At 47.4% G+C, this 20,000-nt stretch overlaps 1 protein-coding gene across 2 annotated transcripts in view; it reads left to right on the plus strand.

Moving 5' to 3' along the window:
* Positions 1 to 20,000, plus strand: part of LOC138200452 (rootletin-like) — a 26,300-nt gene that overhangs the window by 2,962 nt on the left and 3,338 nt on the right. For both annotated transcript variants that reach the window (XM_069153163.1, XM_069153154.1), the window contains exons 2-33: positions 164 to 290; positions 366 to 526; positions 1,528 to 1,713; positions 2,281 to 2,358; positions 2,441 to 2,529; positions 2,966 to 3,131; positions 3,212 to 3,318; positions 3,408 to 3,635; positions 4,263 to 4,353; positions 5,108 to 5,194; positions 5,265 to 5,489; positions 5,897 to 6,096; positions 6,173 to 6,355; positions 10,633 to 10,777; positions 10,863 to 11,009; positions 11,373 to 11,603; positions 11,689 to 11,882; positions 11,956 to 12,083; positions 12,403 to 12,572; positions 12,646 to 12,825; positions 12,969 to 13,103; positions 13,274 to 13,417; positions 13,536 to 13,774; positions 13,887 to 14,046; positions 14,127 to 14,294; positions 14,373 to 14,796; positions 15,925 to 16,088; positions 16,174 to 16,294; positions 17,003 to 17,166; positions 17,512 to 17,727; positions 19,608 to 19,832; positions 19,905 to 20,000. The exon at positions 19,905 to 20,000 is cut by the window's right edge and continues 54 nt beyond it. In XM_069153163.1, coding sequence (XP_069009264.1) covers positions 392 to 526; positions 1,528 to 1,713; positions 2,281 to 2,358; positions 2,441 to 2,529; positions 2,966 to 3,131; positions 3,212 to 3,318; positions 3,408 to 3,635; positions 4,263 to 4,353; positions 5,108 to 5,194; positions 5,265 to 5,489; positions 5,897 to 6,096; positions 6,173 to 6,355; positions 10,633 to 10,777; positions 10,863 to 11,009; positions 11,373 to 11,603; positions 11,689 to 11,882; positions 11,956 to 12,083; positions 12,403 to 12,572; positions 12,646 to 12,825; positions 12,969 to 13,103; positions 13,274 to 13,417; positions 13,536 to 13,774; positions 13,887 to 14,046; positions 14,127 to 14,294; positions 14,373 to 14,796; positions 15,925 to 16,088; positions 16,174 to 16,294; positions 17,003 to 17,166; positions 17,512 to 17,727; positions 19,608 to 19,832; positions 19,905 to 20,000 — 5,226 coding nt within the window. In that variant the 5' untranslated portion in view covers positions 164 to 290; positions 366 to 391. The remainder of the gene's footprint in view (positions 1 to 163; positions 291 to 365; positions 527 to 1,527; positions 1,714 to 2,280; positions 2,359 to 2,440; positions 2,530 to 2,965; positions 3,132 to 3,211; positions 3,319 to 3,407; positions 3,636 to 4,262; positions 4,354 to 5,107; positions 5,195 to 5,264; positions 5,490 to 5,896; positions 6,097 to 6,172; positions 6,356 to 10,632; positions 10,778 to 10,862; positions 11,010 to 11,372; positions 11,604 to 11,688; positions 11,883 to 11,955; positions 12,084 to 12,402; positions 12,573 to 12,645; positions 12,826 to 12,968; positions 13,104 to 13,273; positions 13,418 to 13,535; positions 13,775 to 13,886; positions 14,047 to 14,126; positions 14,295 to 14,372; positions 14,797 to 15,924; positions 16,089 to 16,173; positions 16,295 to 17,002; positions 17,167 to 17,511; positions 17,728 to 19,607; positions 19,833 to 19,904) is intronic.

Here is a 20,000-nt window from a genome sequence, read left to right on the forward strand (position 1 = left end):
TGTGTGTGTGAGGACAGTGTCTCCGGGACACAGCGGTGGACTGTGTGTCCTCAGGACTCTTTGTCCTGCAGTGTGTTCTGTGTTGTTGTGATTGTGTGAACATTGAGACTTTGAATCTGTAAATGTTCCTAACTGAAGCGTGTGTGCTTGTTTCGTGCACCAGCGGCTGGAGGAGAGCGTCCTGTCTGAGGAGAAGAGGCTGAAGGTCCGGGGCCCCTCACCTGACGCCCCCCCCACATGTCTGCCGGCCCGAGTGAGAGAGATCGTCACCAAGAACCTGAGCGACAGCCGTGAGTTTCCTCCATCTGCTCTTCTTGGTGTCTTCGCGGTTAACGTTCGGTCCCTGATGGTTTTCTGTGTCCCAGGAGGAGCAGCAGGAGCAGCAGGAGCCATGTCCTCGGTCATGTCCCTGCAGGAGGAGAACCGAGTGCTGCAGGGGGAGCTGGCCCGGCTCGAGGACCTGCTGGCCCACAGCAGAGCGGACCGAGACGAGCTCGCCATCAAGTATGGAGCCATCAGTGAGAGGGTAAGACACCAGGACAGAGAGGACGGAGAGGACAGAGGGGACAGGGAGGACAGAGAGGAGATGGAGAGGACAGAGAGGACAGAGCGATGTGGCTGGAATAAAGTCCCAGTCAGGATGTGGTTCTGATCCATCTCAGTATGTTCTGACTCCACAGACGTTCGTCTCTGAAGGGACTTCTGTCCTTTGTCCCAGTCCGCTGTTTTCTTGGTCTCTCTTTGTCTGAGATTTGCTCGTCTCCCAGGTGATGGGGCCTGGAATGAGCTGAAGTGGAATGTTGCCATGGTGTCTGTCGCCCCAGGCGACTGTAAACAGTGGGTGGGGGTGGGGGTGGGGGTGGGTGGTCGTATGGGTGGAACATTACTGAGGGATCCTGCAGGCCGCGGCCAAAACCCAAACTCACATTTACAATTAAAGAAATTAGTTTGATTCTAAAACTATTAAATACTATAAACTTCAGAAGTTGTATTAAATCCAATAAAGTGACACGAAACGTCTTCCAGCTTCTCACATTCAACCATCTTTACACAGCGCGACTTCACATCTTCATTCTTTATTCTGATGAAGTCCTTTCATAAAACAAAGTCGATGATTGGTCTCCACACGGAGATCCAGCTGGAGCTGCAGTCAGCGACAGAAACAAGATGCTGGAGGAATCAGATCTTCATCACCAGTTCAAGTTTAGCTGCAACTTATTCCAGACGGAGAGCTGAGAGCAGCAACAAGAGCTGCATGGTTTAAATGTCATCATCCAGGATCCTGTCGGTCTTCAAACTGCCCTCTGAACCTGTTTTTAAATTCAGCTGCGCTGCAGTGTTGGAGCTGAGCTCTCCATCAGAAGGTTATTACAGAGAGGCAGGTTGACCAGCGGCTGTTTCCAAGGTCAGAGGACAGTTTGTGGGTCAGACATGCTGGGATGTCCAGTGGATGTGTTCAGGTGTTCACCTGATCATCTGTGTCATAAATGCGTCACCACCTTCCTCTCTCCTTTCATTCAACCTCAGCTGGAGCAGACGCTACGGTTGGAGACGGGAGACCACGACTCAGCAGAGTCCGGCAGCCTGACTCAGCACAACGTGGATCTACGCAGGCGGATGGAGGAGGAACAGGCCGCCTACAAGCGCAAGCTCACCGCCTACCAGGAGGGGCAGCAGAGGCAGGCGCAGCTGGTGCAGAGGCTGCAGGCCAAGGTACCACCGTCAGACCTCAGACAGGTGGAGACAGACAGGTGGAGTCAGACAGGTGGAGACAGACAGGTGTGACAGGTGGAGACAGACGTGTGACAAGTGGAGTCAGACAGGTGGAGACAGACAGGTGGAGTCAGACAGGTGGAGACAGACAGGTGTGACAGGTGGAGACAGACGTGTGACAAGTGGAGTCAGACAGGTGGAGACAGACAGGTGGAGACCGACAGGTGTGACAGGTGGAGTCAGACGTGTGACAGGTGGAGACAGACAGGTGGAGACAGACAGGTGGAGTCAGACAGGTGGAGACAGACAGGTGGAGACCGACAGGTGTGACAGGTGGAGTCAGACGTGTGACAGGTGGAGACAGACAGGTGGAGACCGACAGGTGTGACAGGTGGAGTCAGACGTGTGACAGGTGGAGACCGACAGGTGTGACAGGTGGAGTCAGACGTGTGACAGGTGGAGACAGACAGGTGGAGACCGACAGGTGTGACAGGTGGAGTCAGACGTGTGACAGGTGGAGACCGACAGGTGGAGACCGACAGGTGTGACAGTCTTCCGCTCCTCCAGGTGCTGCAGTACAAGAAGAGGTGCGGTGATCTGGAGCAGATGATGCAGGAGAAGTCCTCCGAGTCGGAGAAACACAGCGTAGGTGGAGGTGATTCATTCTCAGCATCTTAACTCCACCTTCTTCTCAGATATCTCTTTAATGCGCAACCTTTTATTTTAGGATCACAGTGAGAGATCAAACGGTCGCCATCAGGACGAAGCCGGCAGCCTGGAGGAGGTTCTGCTCCGTCTGGAGGAGGAGCAGCAGAGGTGACGCAGCATCACAGGGTTGATCTGGTTCTAGTGTCTCACACCTGGAACAGCATCAGGCTCATTAATGCAGCAGACACATGGTGCCTACATTACCCACAATGCAACTCAGAGGTCTGAAGCTTTAGCAGCTGATGTGAAGTATTATTGGACTGTGCTGACAGGTCATCATTGTAAATGAGAATTGGTTCTCAATTGATTTTACCTGGTTAAATAAAGCTCATATATTATTTTCTGACTGGAAGTCTTCAGCTCTACCTGACTTATCGGATTTCACGAAGCTCTCTCGAGCCACAAAGACTTCATAAAAGGTTTTTTATAATAATTCTTTCAACATACTTTGCTGAACAAGGAGCCATTTCTGAAAATGTGCCGCCCCCCTCCAGGCCTGATTCGGGCTCCTTTAAGAAGTGTTCTGCTCTGTTTTCTTGTTCAGGAGCAGCAGCCTGTCTGCGGTGAACGCGATGCTCAGGGAGCAGCTGGAACAGGCCGGTTCGGCCAACGAGGCTCTCAGCCGGGACATCCGCAGGCTCACCGCTGATTGGACGAAAGCCCGAGAGGAGCTGGAACAGAAGGAGTCTGACTGGAGGAGAGAGGAGGAGGTGGGAGAGGGATGCTTCCCGTCAGCAGAGCTCTTCTCTGACAGAAAGAAAGTGTGGAATATAAGATGTTGTGTGTTCAGTCCTTCCACAGCTACTTCAGCAGCGAGCACGGCCGCCTGCTGACTCTGTGGAGACAGGTGGTCGGCTTCAGGCGCCACGTCTGTGAGATGAAGAGCGCCACTGAGAGGTGAACGCTGCACCCAGATGACGTGGACATCTTCTAACAGCGGGCTCACTTCCTCCTCACCTCTCCCTCCACCCCCCCTCTTCTCTCAGGGACCTGTCCGATGTGAGGAACGAGCTGGCCCGGATGTCCCACTCCACCCAGGCGTCCTGTGCCGGTCTGTCGGTGGCGCTGCAGAACCGGGAGGGAGGGGCGGCGCTGGCTCTGGAGCGGGAGAAGGTTCTGCGGGACCAGCTGGAGCAGCAGCTGAGAGAGCGAGTGGCCGACATGATGAACCTGCAGACCCGAACAGATGCAGAGAGAAGTGATCTGAACGTCAGGTGAGTGTCGGCTCAGCTCTCCTGCTGCTGTACGAGTAGGAGGAGCTAATTCAGGAACCGCCGGTTCTTTAAGTGAACGTCCCATTTAGTTCTGACATTGACGTTGATTAAACTCTTACACGACTTACATGACGTGAAAGTCTCCCAGTTAATTCTTCAGGACCAAAGAACAACGCTGAGTCAGAGAACGGCTGACAACAATACACGGAAATGATCAATTAAATCTGTTCATAAAGTCAGCCGTCATACTTTCAGCACAGCTTCTGTTGATGTTTTCTTTTTTTCTTTTGAAATTGCAATCTGTTGCAAATCTTTGCGTTCATTTCCTGAAGAGACTGATTGAAATGAAACATGAAATCAGATGTTTGAGTGGAAAATCATTTTGTTTTGAAAGACATCTGCAGCTGAAATAAATTCACTTCCATCAGTTTTTGATGAGTTTAGAAACTTTGGTGCTGCATTTTAAAATCCCTTCAGCGCTGATGGACGTCTCTAACTGGCTTCGTCTCCATAGCAACGGTCACAAAGGCTCATGGGTACTGCAGTATTTAAACGTGTCAAACAACAGTGACGCCACAGATGAAAACTGAAGGACCTCCTTTTCTTTTAATGTCCTTGAACTGACAGGTTGTCAGATTCGGTGCGAGAGGGCGAGAGGCTGAAGGTCCAGATGGAGGACAGAGACAGAGACGTCCTGACGCTCACCAGAACGCTGCAGGTCAGAGGAGTGATGAAGATGAGAGTGATGAAGCTCAGTATGATGATGAGTGTGATGAAGATGAGTGTGATGAAGATGAGTGTGATGAAGCTGAGTGTGATGAAGATGAGTGTGAAGATGAGTGTGATGAAGCTGAGTATGATAAAGCTGAGTGTGATGAAGATGAGTGTGATGAAGATGAGTATGATGAAGATGAGTATGATAAAGCTGAGTGTGATGAAGATGAGTGTGAAGATGAGTGTGATGAAGCTGAGTATGATAAAGCTGAGTGTGATGAAGATGAGTGTGATGAAGATGAGTATTATAAAGCTGAGTGTGATGAAGATGAGTATGATGAAGATGAGTATGATAAAGCTGAGTGTGATGAAGATGAGTGTGATGAAGATGAGTATGATGAAGATGAGTATTATAAAGCTGAGTGTGATGAAGATGAGTATGATGAAGATGAGTATGATAAAGCTGAGTGTGATGAAGATGAGTGTGATGAAGATGAGTATGATGAAGATGAGTATTATAAAGCTGAGTGTGATGAAGATGAGTATGATGAAGATGAGTATGATAAAGCTGAGTGTGATGAAGATGAGTGTGATGAAGATGAGTATGATGAAGATGAGTATTATAAAGCTGAGTGTGATGAAGATGAGTATGATGAAGATGAGTATGATAAAGCTGAGTGTGATGAAGATGAGTGTGATGAAGATGAGTATGATGACTCCTCCTCCTGAAGGTGACTGATGAGTCTGTGTTCCATCAGGAGCGGAGCGGCAGCGTTGAGACGGACATGCAGCTGATGAGAGCGCAGACGGAGACGCTGCTGGACACCCTGCGGGACATCGCTCAGGTCAGCACACCGTCTCACGTCAGGACGTCCCGTCAGGACAGACGTGCTTCATCTTCACTTCCTGTTACAGACGGTTCTGTCCGACGGAGACTCGTCCTCAGAAGCAGATCAGGACGACTCCGGGGCTCCGCTGCTGGCGCTGATCCGAGACTCCTCCCATCGCCGCTCCTCCTCCCCTCGGAGACCCTCCTCCCCCTCCACCCCCTTCTCCCGAGCCCCCCCCCTGCTTTCTCTGCCGGACGCAGCGCTGTCTGCTCTCCGCTCTGCTGTCACCAACAAGACGCTCCAGCTGCAGGTGACACCGAACTTTACACACTGCATGAGGTTCACACGTGACGTGGTTCACAATTGATGTGGTTCACACGTGACGTGGTTCACACGTGACGTGGTTCACACGTGACCAGAACATAACTGATTGAACTTTCAGGTTGTTCTGAAGAGAAATTTGTTGAATGAGGATATTTGAAACATTTTCACAAGTGTTTAGAATAAATCAAACTTCATGAAAGTTTGCTTCATTCCAGGATTTAAACTGCGATGACCAGAATACAACATCTCAGCAATCATTTCCGTATTCAGCACAAACCCACTTTTTTTAAAATTAGATTTATAAATATTATTCCTTCTTTCCAAACAGTAGATGTCGGCATGTTTAACCAGGAGATTGAAAGCTTTTTTGAACCTTCTGTCTCATGTTTGCAGGACGTTCGAGGTCGCCTGCTCTCTGCTCAGTCTTCGGTACAACAGCTACGAAAGCAGCTTTCAGAGTCTGATTTGTCCAGAAGAGACGCGGAGCAGCGAAGCCAAGCGCTACAGCGAGAGAGGGACGGCGCTCAGAGGGAGAAGGAGGCCAAACAGAGAGAGAAGGAGCGTATGAGGCAGGAGAGAGACTCGCTGGCCAGGTGCACCTCCTCTCCCCATCCGTCATCACCAGCATCCTGCAGGCTGTTCAACTCCAACATGTTCTCCTTCATGCAGTGAGAAACTGAACCTGGAGAAGACGGTCCAGGCCGAGCAGAGCGGCGGACACATCCTGCAGATGGACTGTGAGAAGCTGCAGCTCACCGTGACGTCCGTGCAGCGAGAGCGAGATCACGAGAGGGAGGAGAAGGAGGCGGCCCTTCAGGAGAGGGACCGGGCCAAGGCGGAGACTCTCAGGATGTAAGCAGGTTTAATTCATGGTGATTAAGTGAAGGAGATGTGGACACTAATCCATTCAAAAGATCTGCTTCCTGTCTGTACAACCCTCAGACACACGTCTCACCTGTTATTAACACAAACTCATATACTGTCTTCACTTTTACACACGTCGACATTCAGTCCTCAAAACCGTTGAAGAAAAGTAGCGTCTGTTATTATTTACATGAAGAGAAGTTCATAATGAAACACTTAATAATGAAACTACCTCCATAGATGTTAAATCTACGACAACATGTTCATTCTGTGGGGACAATTTTAAATAATACACATCACTGAGCTAAGAATCACTGTATGCTGCACAGCAGGTGTGTTCACTTCCCTCCTGCACACTCATAAACACACACTAATAACTACACACTCATAAACACACACTAATAACTACACACTCATAACTACCCACTCATAAACACACACTAATAACTACACACTCATAAACACACACTAATAACTACACACTCATAACTACCCACTCATAAACACACATTAATAACTACCCACTCATAAACACACACTAATAACTACACACTCATAACTACCCACTCATAAACACACATTAATAACTACCCACTCATAAACACACACTAATAACTACACACTCATAACTACCCACTCATAAACACACATTAATAACTACACACTCATAACTACCCACTCATAAACACACATTAATAACTACCCACTCATAAACACACATTAATAACTACACACTCATAAACACACACTAATAACTACACACTCATAACTACCCACTCATAAACACACATTAATAACTACCCACTCATAAACACACATTAATAACTACCCACTCATAAACACACTAATAACTACACACTTATAACTACCCACTCATAAACACACATTAATAACTACACACTCATAAACACACACTAATAACTACACACTCATAACTACCCACTCATAAACACACATTAATAACTACCCACTCATAAACACACATTAATAACTACCCACTCATAAACACACACTAATAACTACACACTCATAAACACACACTAATAACTACACACTCATAACTACCCACTCATAAACACACACTAATAACTACACACTCATAAACACACACTAATAACTACACACTCATAACTACCCACTCATAAACACACATTAATAACTACACACTCATAAACACACACTAATAACTACACACTCATAACTACCCACTCATAAACACACATTTATAACTACCCACTCATAAACACACATTAATAACTACCCACTCATAAACACACACTAATAACTACACACTCATAAACACACACTAATAACTACACACATTAATAACTACCCACTCATAAACACACTAATAACTACACACTCATAACTACCCACTCATAAACACACATTAATAACTACACACTCATAAACACACACTAATAACTACACACTCATAACTACCCACTCATAAACACACATTAATAACTACCCACTCATAAACACACACTAATAACTACCCACTCATAAACACACACTAATAACTACACACTCATAAACACACACTAATAACTACACACTCATAACTACCCACTCATAAACACACATTAATAACTACACACTCATAAACACACACTAATAACTACACACTCATAACTACCCACTCATAAACACACATTAATAACTACCCACTCATAAACACACATTAATAACTACCCACTCATAAACACACTAATAACTACACACTCATAACTACCCACTCATAAACACACATTAATAACCACACACTCATAAACACACACTAATAACTACACACTCATAACTACCCACTCATAAACACACATTAATAACTACCCACTCATAAACACACACTAATAACTACACACTCATAAACACACACTAATAACTACACACTCATAACTACCCACTCATAAACACACACTAATAACTACACACTCATAAACACACACTAATAACTACACACTCATAACTACCCACTCATAAACACACATTAATAACTACACACTCATAAACACACACTAATAACTACACACTCATAACTACCCACTCATAAACACACATTAATAACTACCCACTCATAAACACACACTAATAACTACACACTCATAAACACACACTAATAACTACACACTCATAACTACCCACTCATAAACACACACTAATAACTACACACTCATAAACACACACTAATAACTACCCACTAATAACTACCCACTAATAACTACCCACTCATAAACACACACTAATAACTACCCACTAATAACTACCCACTCATAAACACACACTAATAACTACCCACTAATAACTACCCACTCATAAACACACACTAATAACTACACACTCATAAACACACACTAATAACTACCCACTAATAACTACCCACTCATAAACACACATTAATAACTACCCACTCATAAACACACACTAATAACTACACACTCATAACTACCCACTCATAAACACACATTAATAACTACCCACTCATAAACACACACTAATAACTACCCACTCATAAACACACACTAATAACTACCCACTAATAACTACCCACTCATAAACACACACTAATAACTACCCACTCATAAACACACACTAATAACTACACACTCATAAACACACTAATAACTACACACTCATAAACACACACTAATAACTACACACTCATAAACACACACTAATAACTACACACTCATAAACACACACTAATAACTACACACTCATAAACACACTAATAACTACCCACTCATAAACACACACTAATAACTACCCACTAATAACTACACACTCATAAACACACACTAATAACTACCCACTCATAAACACACACTAATAACTACACACTCATAAACACACACTAATAACTACCCACTAATAACTACCCACTCATAAACACACACTAATAACTACACACTCATAACTACCCACTCATAAACACACATTAATAACTACCCACTCATAAACACACACTAATAACTACACACTCATAAACACACACTAATAACTACCCACTAATAACTACCCACTCATAAACACACACTAATAACTACACACTCATAAACACACACTAATAACTACACACTCATAAACACACTAATAACTACACACTCATAAACACACACTAATAACTACACACTCATAAACACACACTAATAACTACACACTCATAAACACACACTAATAACTACACACTCATAAACACACTAATAACTACACACTCATAAACACACACTAATAACTACACACTCATAAACACACACTAATAACTACACACTCATAAACACACACTAATAACTACACACTAATAACTACCCACTAATAACTACACACTCATAAACACACACTAATAACTACCCACTCATAAACACACACTAATAACTACACACTCATAAACACACACTAATAACTACCCACTAATAACTACCCACTCATAAACACACACTAATAACGACACACTCATAACTACCCACTCATAAACACACATTAATAACTACCCACTCATAAACACACACTAATAACTACCCACTCATAAACACACACTAATAACTACCCACTAATAACTACCCACTCATAAACACACACTAATAACTACCCACTAATAACTACCCACTCATAAACACACACTAATAACTACACACTCATAAACACACACTAATAACTACACACTAATAAACACACACTAATAACTACCCACTAATAACTACCCACTCATAAACACACACTAATAACTACCCACTCATGAACACACACTAATAACTACCCACTCATAAACACACACTAATAACTACACACTAATAAACACACACTAATAACTACACACTCATAAACACACACTAATAACTACACACTCATAAACACACACTAATAACTACACACTCATAAACACACACTAATAACTACACACTCATAAACACACACTAATAACTACACACTAATAAACACACACTAATAACTACACACTCATAAACACACACTAATAACTACACACTCATAAACACACACTAATAACTACACACTCATAAACACACACTAATAACTACACACTAATAAACACACACTAATAACTACCCACTAATAACTACCCACTCATAAACACACACTAATAACTACACACTCATAAACACACACTAATAACTACACACTCATAAACACACACTAATAACTACACACTCATAAACACACACTAATAACTACACACTCATAAACACACACTAATAACTAATAAACACACAGAGACTGTAAAGTAGGACATGTGTTGCCCTCTGCAGACAGAAGCAGTGGGACCAGAGCGAGAGTCGAGCCTCTGCTCAGCGCGCCGAGCTGTCTGCAGTGAGGGAGACCCACCAGCAGGGGGAGGTGGAGAGGCAGCTGCTGCAGGGGGAGCGGGCCCAACTGACGGAGGCGCTGACTCGGGTAAGAAGAACCTGTTGTGGTCTCAGTGAAGCGGACGTAATGTTCCTGTTGTGTTTTGTCTGAGAGACTGCGCTCGTCTCTCCAGGCTGAGAGCAGCAACACGGAGCTCTCGCTGCTGCTCAGCCGGCTGCAGTCGGAGGACGCAGCGCTCAGAGACACTCTGGACAAGATGGGCAGCATGAACGAGAGCCTGGCTCAGGACAAGGCTGCCCTGAACACCTCCATCCTGCAGGTGAGCAGAGGTCACGACCTCGGGCAGACAACAGGAAGCCTGAAGCAGCGTACCACCACAGCATCCTCTGTCTGTACCCCGCTCCTTCCCTTATGTCTCCATCCTCGATGTCTCCGTCCCAGATGTGTCTGTCTCTGAATTTTTTTTTTTTTTTAAATCCTCAATTGTCACCGAGCTCTGATTGATTAACAGAAATATGTGGCTTCACTTCCAGTCCAGCTTAAACAGTTACGAGTGGGCAGGACATACATTTGTAATGTAAAATAACATTTTACTATCTATGTATTCAGTATCTCGTGTTCATGTCGGACCGGTTTTCAGGGCCTTTAATGTGAAAGTGTCCCTCTGACCTTTATTTTGAAGCTGGAGGAGGAGAAGGCCGTCCTGCAGGCTCAGGGACGCGACGCGGAGCAGGAGAAGCTGACCATCAGAGACGAGCTGGTCCGGCTGGAGCAGGACAGGCTGGAGCTGGAGTCGGCTCGCGTCGCGCTGCACCAGTCGCTGCAGGACACCGAGCTCAGCCGGGCGGGGATGGAGGCGGAGCTTCAGAGCCTCAGGGCTGACAGACTGAAGCTGCAGGAGAGAGTCACACAGGTACATCACGGTTGTATTACATCATCATCCAACCTGAGGGCACAGAGAGGTGTAGATTTATATTGTTGTCGGTCTTCGTCCACAGCTGTGTGGCGAGGTGACCTCTCTGGGTTCAGAGTTGAGTCTCGCCCGAGGAGAAGATCAGAGGAAGGAGGTGGCCTTAGAGGAGGTGGGCCGCGGTCGGGCAGAACTGACCCGAGACAAAGCAGCTCTGGTGGTCCAGCTGACGGCCTCAGAGAGAGAGAACACCGTGCTGTCAGAGGAACTCGCTGCTTTCAGGTGCGCCATTTCAAATAGTTCCTCTCTGGGAGGTTTTCAGGAGTCTGAGTGTAACCGACGGTCTGACCTGCAGGTCGGAGCGCGAGTCTCTGGAGACCAGTCTGTTCGAGGTGCAGCAGCACCTCCTTCAGGTGGAGGCGCGCAGGGAGCAGCTGGACACGGAGAACCACAACCTCCGGGTCCGCTGTGAGATGGCTGCAGGTGAGAACATGGAGAGGAGAACATGGAGAGTAGAGGAGAACATGGAGAGGAGAACATGGAGAGTAGAGGAGAACATGGAGAGTAGAGGAGAACATGGAGAGGAGAACATGTAGAGGAGAACATGGAGGGGAGAACATGGAGAGGAGATCATGGAGAGGAGAGCATGGAGAGGAGAACATGGAGAGGAGAACATGGAGAGGAGAACATGGAGAGGCGAACATTTATGATAAAAGATGTAGAGACGTGTGGTATCTGAGTTGATTCGTGATATGAGTGAGAAGCTGCCGCTGACTTCGGTGATTTGTCGTCTCTTGTTCAGCCGAACTGAGGCGAGTTCGTTCAGATGGACAGACGGCGTTTGCTCAGGCTGAGAAGGACAAACAGACTCTGACTCAGACTCTGAGTGCTGCACAGCTGGAGGCCCAGCAGGCGCTACGTAAGGCCGCCTCTGACCACCAGGAGGAGCTAGAGAGGCTGCTCTCAGAGAAGGTGAGGGCTCCTCATACGATGTTCTCCCTCATGCAGAACTTCTCTGATGAGTGTTTGTGCTGCTGGTTCACAGGAAGTTATGCGACGCATCCTGCTGATGGAGCAGGAAGCCGCTGTGAGGAAGGTGGTGCAGGAGACGGAGGAGCAGCTACACAGAGCCAAGAGAGACCGAGAGGAGCTGCAGGAGGAAGTGAGGAGTCTGCAGCACGGCAGAGATCAGAGTCTCCTGCAGGCGGAGAGCGACAAGCAGCAGGTCAGACCAGCAGACTGGAACAGGAGCTTCAGTTCATCCTGTCTGTCCTGACATCCGTCTGTCAGCCCCGCCACCCCTCCCCCCTCCCCCCTACCCTCTCCTCCTCTTTCTCCTCGTGTTAACCACAGCTCTCCTGTCTGCAGGCCCTCTCTCTGAAGGAGGCGGAGAAGGCCGTTCTGTCCGACAGGGTGTCCGGTCTGCAGGCGGAGGTGGCGGCTGCAGCCCTGGAGGCCGAGCGGATGAGCAGAGACGCAGCTCATTACAGAGAGCAGGAGCAGGTGAGGAGAACACCTGGAAACCTCCACCTCCTTTTCTGTGGATAAAACCTCCAGATAAATCTCTGTTTTAAATCTGGTGTCTGGCTGTTTATGTAATTCCTCTCCCTGGCAGAAGGGGGAGACAACATCTCCAAACAGCAGGTTGAACACTTCCTGTTTGGTGTTTTCAGATCCAAGTTGGAGCTCTGAGCGGTGAGCTGCAGGAGCTCCGCTCTCAGCTGGAGGAGGAGGAGGCGGCTCATGAGAGGGAGCTGCTGAGTCTGAAGGAGATCTGCACTGATCTCCGGTCACGAGCTGACGTTGCTCTCAGAGAGGTAGATGATGATTTAATGGACTAACGCACGCTGATGTTGACTTTATTAAGGACATGCATGAAGCTCTGAGATGTTCTGCTCGCTGTGATCAGTGATCCTCGTGACCTTTGCCCTCCAGCTGGAGCAGTGCAGAGGGGCTCTCTGCGCTGCAGAGGACAGTCGAGACCAGCTGAGGCGGGACACTCTGGAGGCCGAACGCAGTCTCAGCCAGACTCAGGACTCTGCAGACAACCACAGACGAGAGGGGGCGGAGCTGCGTCGTAGCTTCTGTGATGTCACTAAGGAGAGAGACACTCTGAGCCAATCAAACACTCAGCTGAGAGAAACTCTGAGAAGCACTGAGACAGAGAGAATCAGGTGACCACCAGTCTGACAGGAAGTGACCTCACAGGGTCAGACAGATGTTTTAAAGCTCACTCTGTGTGTGTGTGTGTGTGTGTGTGTGTGTGTGTGTGTGTGTGTGTGTCAGTGTGAGGCGACAGTGTGAGGAGAAGGAGCAGCGGCTGGCTGTGCTGCAGGAGAACTTCTCCTCCTCTCAGAAGGAGGTGTCCGAGTTGCGCAGCTGCCTGAGAGAAGTTGAAAGGTCGCGGCTGGAAGCTCGCCGAGAGCTGCAGGAGCTGCGCAGACAGGTGAGACTGGCTTCACCTCCTCTTCACTCCTCGGGACCTTTCAAGGAGACGGTGGAGTGATGCTGCTGTGTTCCTTTCAGCTGAAGGTCCTGGATGGAGAGAAGGAGCAGAGAGGGAGGGAGGCGGCGGAGCTGCAGACTCGCCTGACACTGGAGGAGCAGCGAGAGGAGGAGAGGAGCCGAGAGGTCTTCACCCTCAAACAGAAGCTGAGTGAAGCTGAAACCAGCAGAGACTCCCTGAAGAAGGAGGTGAGGGAGGAGCAGAGAGGAGGAGACGGATAGCGTCCCCTTGTCTTCGGTGTCTCACAGCTGTTTGTTGTGTTGCAGGTCTCCGTGACTCTGAGGCGTCTGCTGGAGACGGAGTCTGGCTGGCACAGCTGTGAGAGAGAGCTGAGCACTCAGCTGCAGGAGGCGCGAGGCTGCGAGAAGAAGCTGCAGGACGAAGCCAAGAACCTGTCGCTGCGCGCTCAGACGGCGCAGGACGCCGCGGCCCAGTGCAGCCTGCAGCTCAGCGAGGCGCAGGGCCGGCTGGCTGCCACCGAGGCCGAGCTGTGCCGGGCCGAGGTGGGCCGGAGGGAGCTGGAGATCCGGCTGAGCGGCCTCCAGTCGGCGCTGACCCGGACGCTGGGCATCGGCGCAGGCGGGAGAGGGGCCAGGGGGAGGAGCCCAGGAGGGAGCTCCGCCTCCCCCGGCTCCATGTCCCGCCACCACAGCATCTCACCGCTGCGCTCCTCGCTGTCGCCCCCTAAAGGTCAGAGTCAGACTTTCAGTTTCTCTGTGATGATGGCTGATTGTTGTTGTTTATTTGTTGACTTGGGAACAGTTACTCCTCCCGGTGTTGAAAACATGATCTACAGGTGTTTCCGCTACATACAGTAAATCAGATCTCCTTTATGGATCCTCATTACATACAGTGATATGTATTATAGGCATCGACTGAATACAACATTGTGAACAATCCAGATGCACACATTTGTTCAGAGGTTCCCGTATTTGTGCATCCAGTTGTTTATGAATCGTCACTAGAGGTCAAAGTTCAGACAGGAAGGAAGCAGCCGTTTCTACCTCGACAGAAAAACAAACAATTAAATAGTAGAAAAAGAAACGTGTGGTCATGCAGTGTCTGCAGTCAGTACATTAACACCACAGTAAAACTACACCACAGTAAAACTGCACCACAGTAAAACTACACCACAGTAAAACTGCACCACAGTAAACATACAACACAATAAAACTACACCACAGTAAAACTACACCACAGTAAACATACAACACAATAAAACTACACCGCAGTAAAACTACACCACAGTAAAACTGCACCACAGTAAAACTACAACACAATAAAACTACACCGCAGTAAAACTACACCACAGTAAAACTGCACCACAGTAAAACTACACCACAGTAAAACTGCACCACAGTAAACATACAACACAATAAAACTACACCACAGTAAAACTACACCACAGTAAAACTGCACCACAGTAAACATACAACACAATAAAACTACACCACAGTAAAACTACACCACAGTAAAACTACAACACAATAAAACTACACCGCAGTAAAACTACACCGCAGTAAAACTGCACCACAGTAAAACTGCACCACAGTAAAACTGCACCACAGTAAAACTACACCACAGTAAAACTGCACCACAGTAAACATACAACACAATAAAACTACACCACAGTAAAACTACACCACAGTAAAACTACACCAAAGTAAACATACAACACAATAAAACTACACCAAAGTTAACATAAAACACAGTAAAACTGCACCACAGGCATAGAACCACAATTATACTGAACAACTTTTCTTCGGCGCCTCCTACAATTGTATCTGTAAATGTTGTTCGATTTCAACATTTGAACAGAGTTTCGCGGAAGCACCCCCGACAACACGTTAGGCTCCGGGGCTGCGTCTCCGGAGAGAGGCGACACCCCGCTGCCGCTCCCTCAGCCGGAGCTGGATCCCGACACGCTGCGCAGCGGCCTCAGAGACTTCCTGCAGGAGCTGCGGGACGCTCAGAGAGAGAGGGTGACGGAGCTGCACAGCACACAGATAAACATCCACCATCAGCTTCTGGTTCTGATCCAGTCTTTATTTACTGCTGATTTTACAGGACGATGTCCGCTGCCAGCTGGACGCCCTGCAGAGGGAGACTGAGGAGCTGCAGGGGGAACGAGACTCGGCTCAGAGTCGACTCACTCAGCTGCAGAACACCTTACAGGAGTACCAGGAAGGTCAATACATACAGTATCTATACATACATATCTATATCTATAATATCTATACATACATATCTATATCTACAGTATCTATACATACATATCTATATCTATAATATCTATACATACATATCTATATCTACAGTATCTATACATACATATCTATATCTATAATATCTATACATACATATCTATATCTACAGTATCTATACATACATATCTATATCTATAATATATACACATACATATCTATGTCTATAGTATCTATACATACATATCTATATCTATAATATATACACACATACATATCTATATCTATAGTATCTATACATACATATCTATATCTATAATATATACACACATACATATCTATATCTATAGTATCTATACATACATATCTATATCTATAATATATACACACATACATATCTATATCTATAGTATCTATACATACATATCTATATCTATAATATATACACACATACATATCTATATCTATAGTATCTATACATACATATCTATATCTATAATATATACACACATACATATCTATATCTATAGTATCTATACATACATATCTATATCTATAGTATCTATAACTATTTATATCTATTTCTTTAGTATCTATACATACAGTGTAACCAGGGGGAGGGAAGCTGACAGGAGTCATACGTGTTGATGTGTGTGTGTCTCAGTCATACGTGTTGATGTGTGTGATTGTAGGAAGGAGAGAACTGGACGAGCGTCTGACGAGCAGTCAGATTGTGCTGCAGCAGCAGGAGGAGGTGGTGAGGAGGGGGGACAGGGAGAGGAGAGCTCTCAGCGACCGGCTGAAGGAGTTGGAGAGAGTGCTGCAGGCTGCTGAGGTGGACAAGAAACACACACAGGTACACACACACACACACACACACACACACACACACACACACACACACACACACACACACACACACACACACACTCTCAGCAGTGACCACTGATCTGCCTCCGCCACCATATGGCAGTCCTCAGCAGCAGAGACCAGACTGTGAGTGTAACAACAACAACAGATGCTGCTCTCTCGGTGTTTCACCTCCTGTGGAGTCAAGTGTCTGCAGCACCGTTAACATGTTTCACCTCCTGGACCACAGGAGGAGCAGAGACAGCAGCATGATCACATGATCATTATCAGTCCTTTATAAATGTACTATAATGTAATTAACTTTCCGTCCGTCCTCCCTCCACCTCTGCAGGATCAGCTGAATAAGCAGCGCGCCACTGAGATCCGTCTGGAGGCGGAGAGGAGGTGCCTGCGGGAGGCGCTGGAAGCAGCTGAAGCTCGGGCCACCAGGGTGGAGCTGGGGAGGCGCAGCCTGGAGGGGGAGCTGCAGAGACTCAAACTGGGCCTGGGAGACCGCGAGGCGGAGAGCCAGGCGACTCAGGAACGCCACGAGTCTCTGCTCAAACAGGTACGACCGGACGATGCATTATAACTCTTATTATTGTGGCCTGAATGGAACGACAGTCTTCACCCTGACAGACAGACAGTCTTCACCCTGACAGACAGACAGTCTTCATCCTGACAGACAGACAGTCTTCACCCTGACAGACAGACAGTCTTCATCCTGACAGTCTTCACCCTGACAGACAGACAGTCTTCATCCTGACAGACAGACAGTCTTCACCCTGACAGACAGACAGTCTTCATCCTGACAGTCTTCACCCTGACAGACAGACAGTCTTCATCCTGACAGACAGACAGTCTTCACCCTGACAGACAGACAGTCTTCATCCTGACAGACAGACAGTCTTCACCCTGACAGACAGACAGTCTTCATCCTGACAGTCTTCACCCTGACAGACAGACAGTCTTCATCCTGACAGACAGACAGTCTTCACCCTGACAGACAGACAGTCTTCATCCTGACAGTCTTCACCCTGACAGACAGACAGTCTTCATCCTGACAGACAGACAGTCTTCACCCTGACAGACAGACAGTCTTCACCCTGACAGACAGACAGTCTTCATCCTGACAGTCTTCACCCTGACAGACAGACAGTCTTCATCCTGACAGTCTTCACCCTGACAGACAGACAGTCTTCATCCTGACAGTCTTCATCCTGACAGACAGTCTTCACCCTGACAGACAGACAGTCTTCATCCTGACAGTCTTCACCCTGACAGACAGACAGTCTTCATCCTGACAGTCTTCATCCTGACAGACAGACAGTCTTCACCCTGACAGACAGACAGTCTTCATCCTGACAGACAGTCTTCATCCTGACAGTCTTCACCCTGACAGACAGACAGTCTTCATCCTGACAGACAGACAGTCTTCGCCCTGACAGACAGACAGTCTTCATCCTGACAGATAGACAGTCTTCATCCTGACAGACAGTCTTCATCCTGACAGTCTTCACCCTGACAGACAGACAGTCTTCACCCTGACAGACAGACTTCACCCTGACAGATAGACAGTCTTCACCCTGACAGACAGACAGTCTTCACCCTGACAGACAGACAGTCTTCATCCTGACAGACAGACAGTCTTCATCCTGACAGTCTTCACCCTGACAGACAGACAGTCTTCATCCTGACAGACAGACAGTCTTCACCCTGACAGACAGACTTCACCCTGACAGATAGACAGTCTTCACCCTGACAGACAGACTTCACCCTGACAGACAGACTTCACCCTGACAGACAGACAGTCTTCACCCTGACAGACAGACAGTCTTCACCCTGACAGACAGACAGTCTTCATCCTGACAGACAGACAGTCTTCATCCTGACAGTCTTCACCCTGACAGACAGACAGTCTTCATCCTGACAGACAGACAGTCTTCGCCCTGACAGACAGACAGTCTTCACCCTGACAGACAGTCTTCGCCCTGACAGACAGACAGTCTTCACCCTGACAGACAGACTTCACCCTGACAGACAGACAGTCTTCATCCTGACAGACAGACAGTCTTCATCCTGACAGTCTTCACCCTGACAGACAGTCTTCACCCTGACAGACAGACAGTCTTCACCCTGACAGACAGTCTTCACCCTGACAGACAGACAGTCTTCACCCTGACAGACAGTCTTCACCCTGACAGACAGACAGTCTTCACCCTGACAGACAGACAGTCTTCATCCTGACAGACAGACAGTCTTCATCCTGACAGTCTTCACCCTGACAGACAGACAGTCTTCACCCTGACAGACAGACTTCACCCTGACAGATAGACAGTCTTCACCCTGACAGACAGACAGTCTTCACCCTGACAGACAGACAGTCTTCATCTGTGATGCTGGTCTCGTTGATGGTTTTCACACTAGCTGCTTCCCTCCAACCTGCAGGTGGCCGACGGAGCCTCCCGGGTGTCTCTGCTGCAGGCCGAGGTGGACCGGCTCAGCCAGGCTCTGCTCAAAGCTCAGGAAGGAGAATGTGTCCTGAAGAAGAAGAGCTGGTCTCTGAACCAGAGCCTGCAGGAGGCGGCGGCGGCTCACAGCAGCACACAGAGTCGTCTGGCTGCTCTGCAGAAGATGCTGAGTGTGGCTGAACAGGACAAGAGGCTCCTGCAGGTGAGTTTCTGAGGAGAACCGGCCGAGGATGAAAAGTGAACTGTGATCTGATGATAGTTCTGTTTGATTCAGGAACGGATGGATGAAGCCAGAGCATCATCCGCTGAAGCAAAGAGAACCGTGGCCGCCTTCCCTGAGCGCGTGCAGAGCCTCCAGAGTGAGCTGGAC

This window comes from Embiotoca jacksoni, unplaced genomic scaffold (assembly GCF_022577435.1).
Source record: "Embiotoca jacksoni isolate LCO1_2020_lvr unplaced genomic scaffold, fEmbJac1.0.p SCAF_1, whole genome shotgun sequence".
Lineage (NCBI taxonomy): Eukaryota > Metazoa > Chordata > Actinopteri > Embiotocidae > Embiotoca > Embiotoca jacksoni.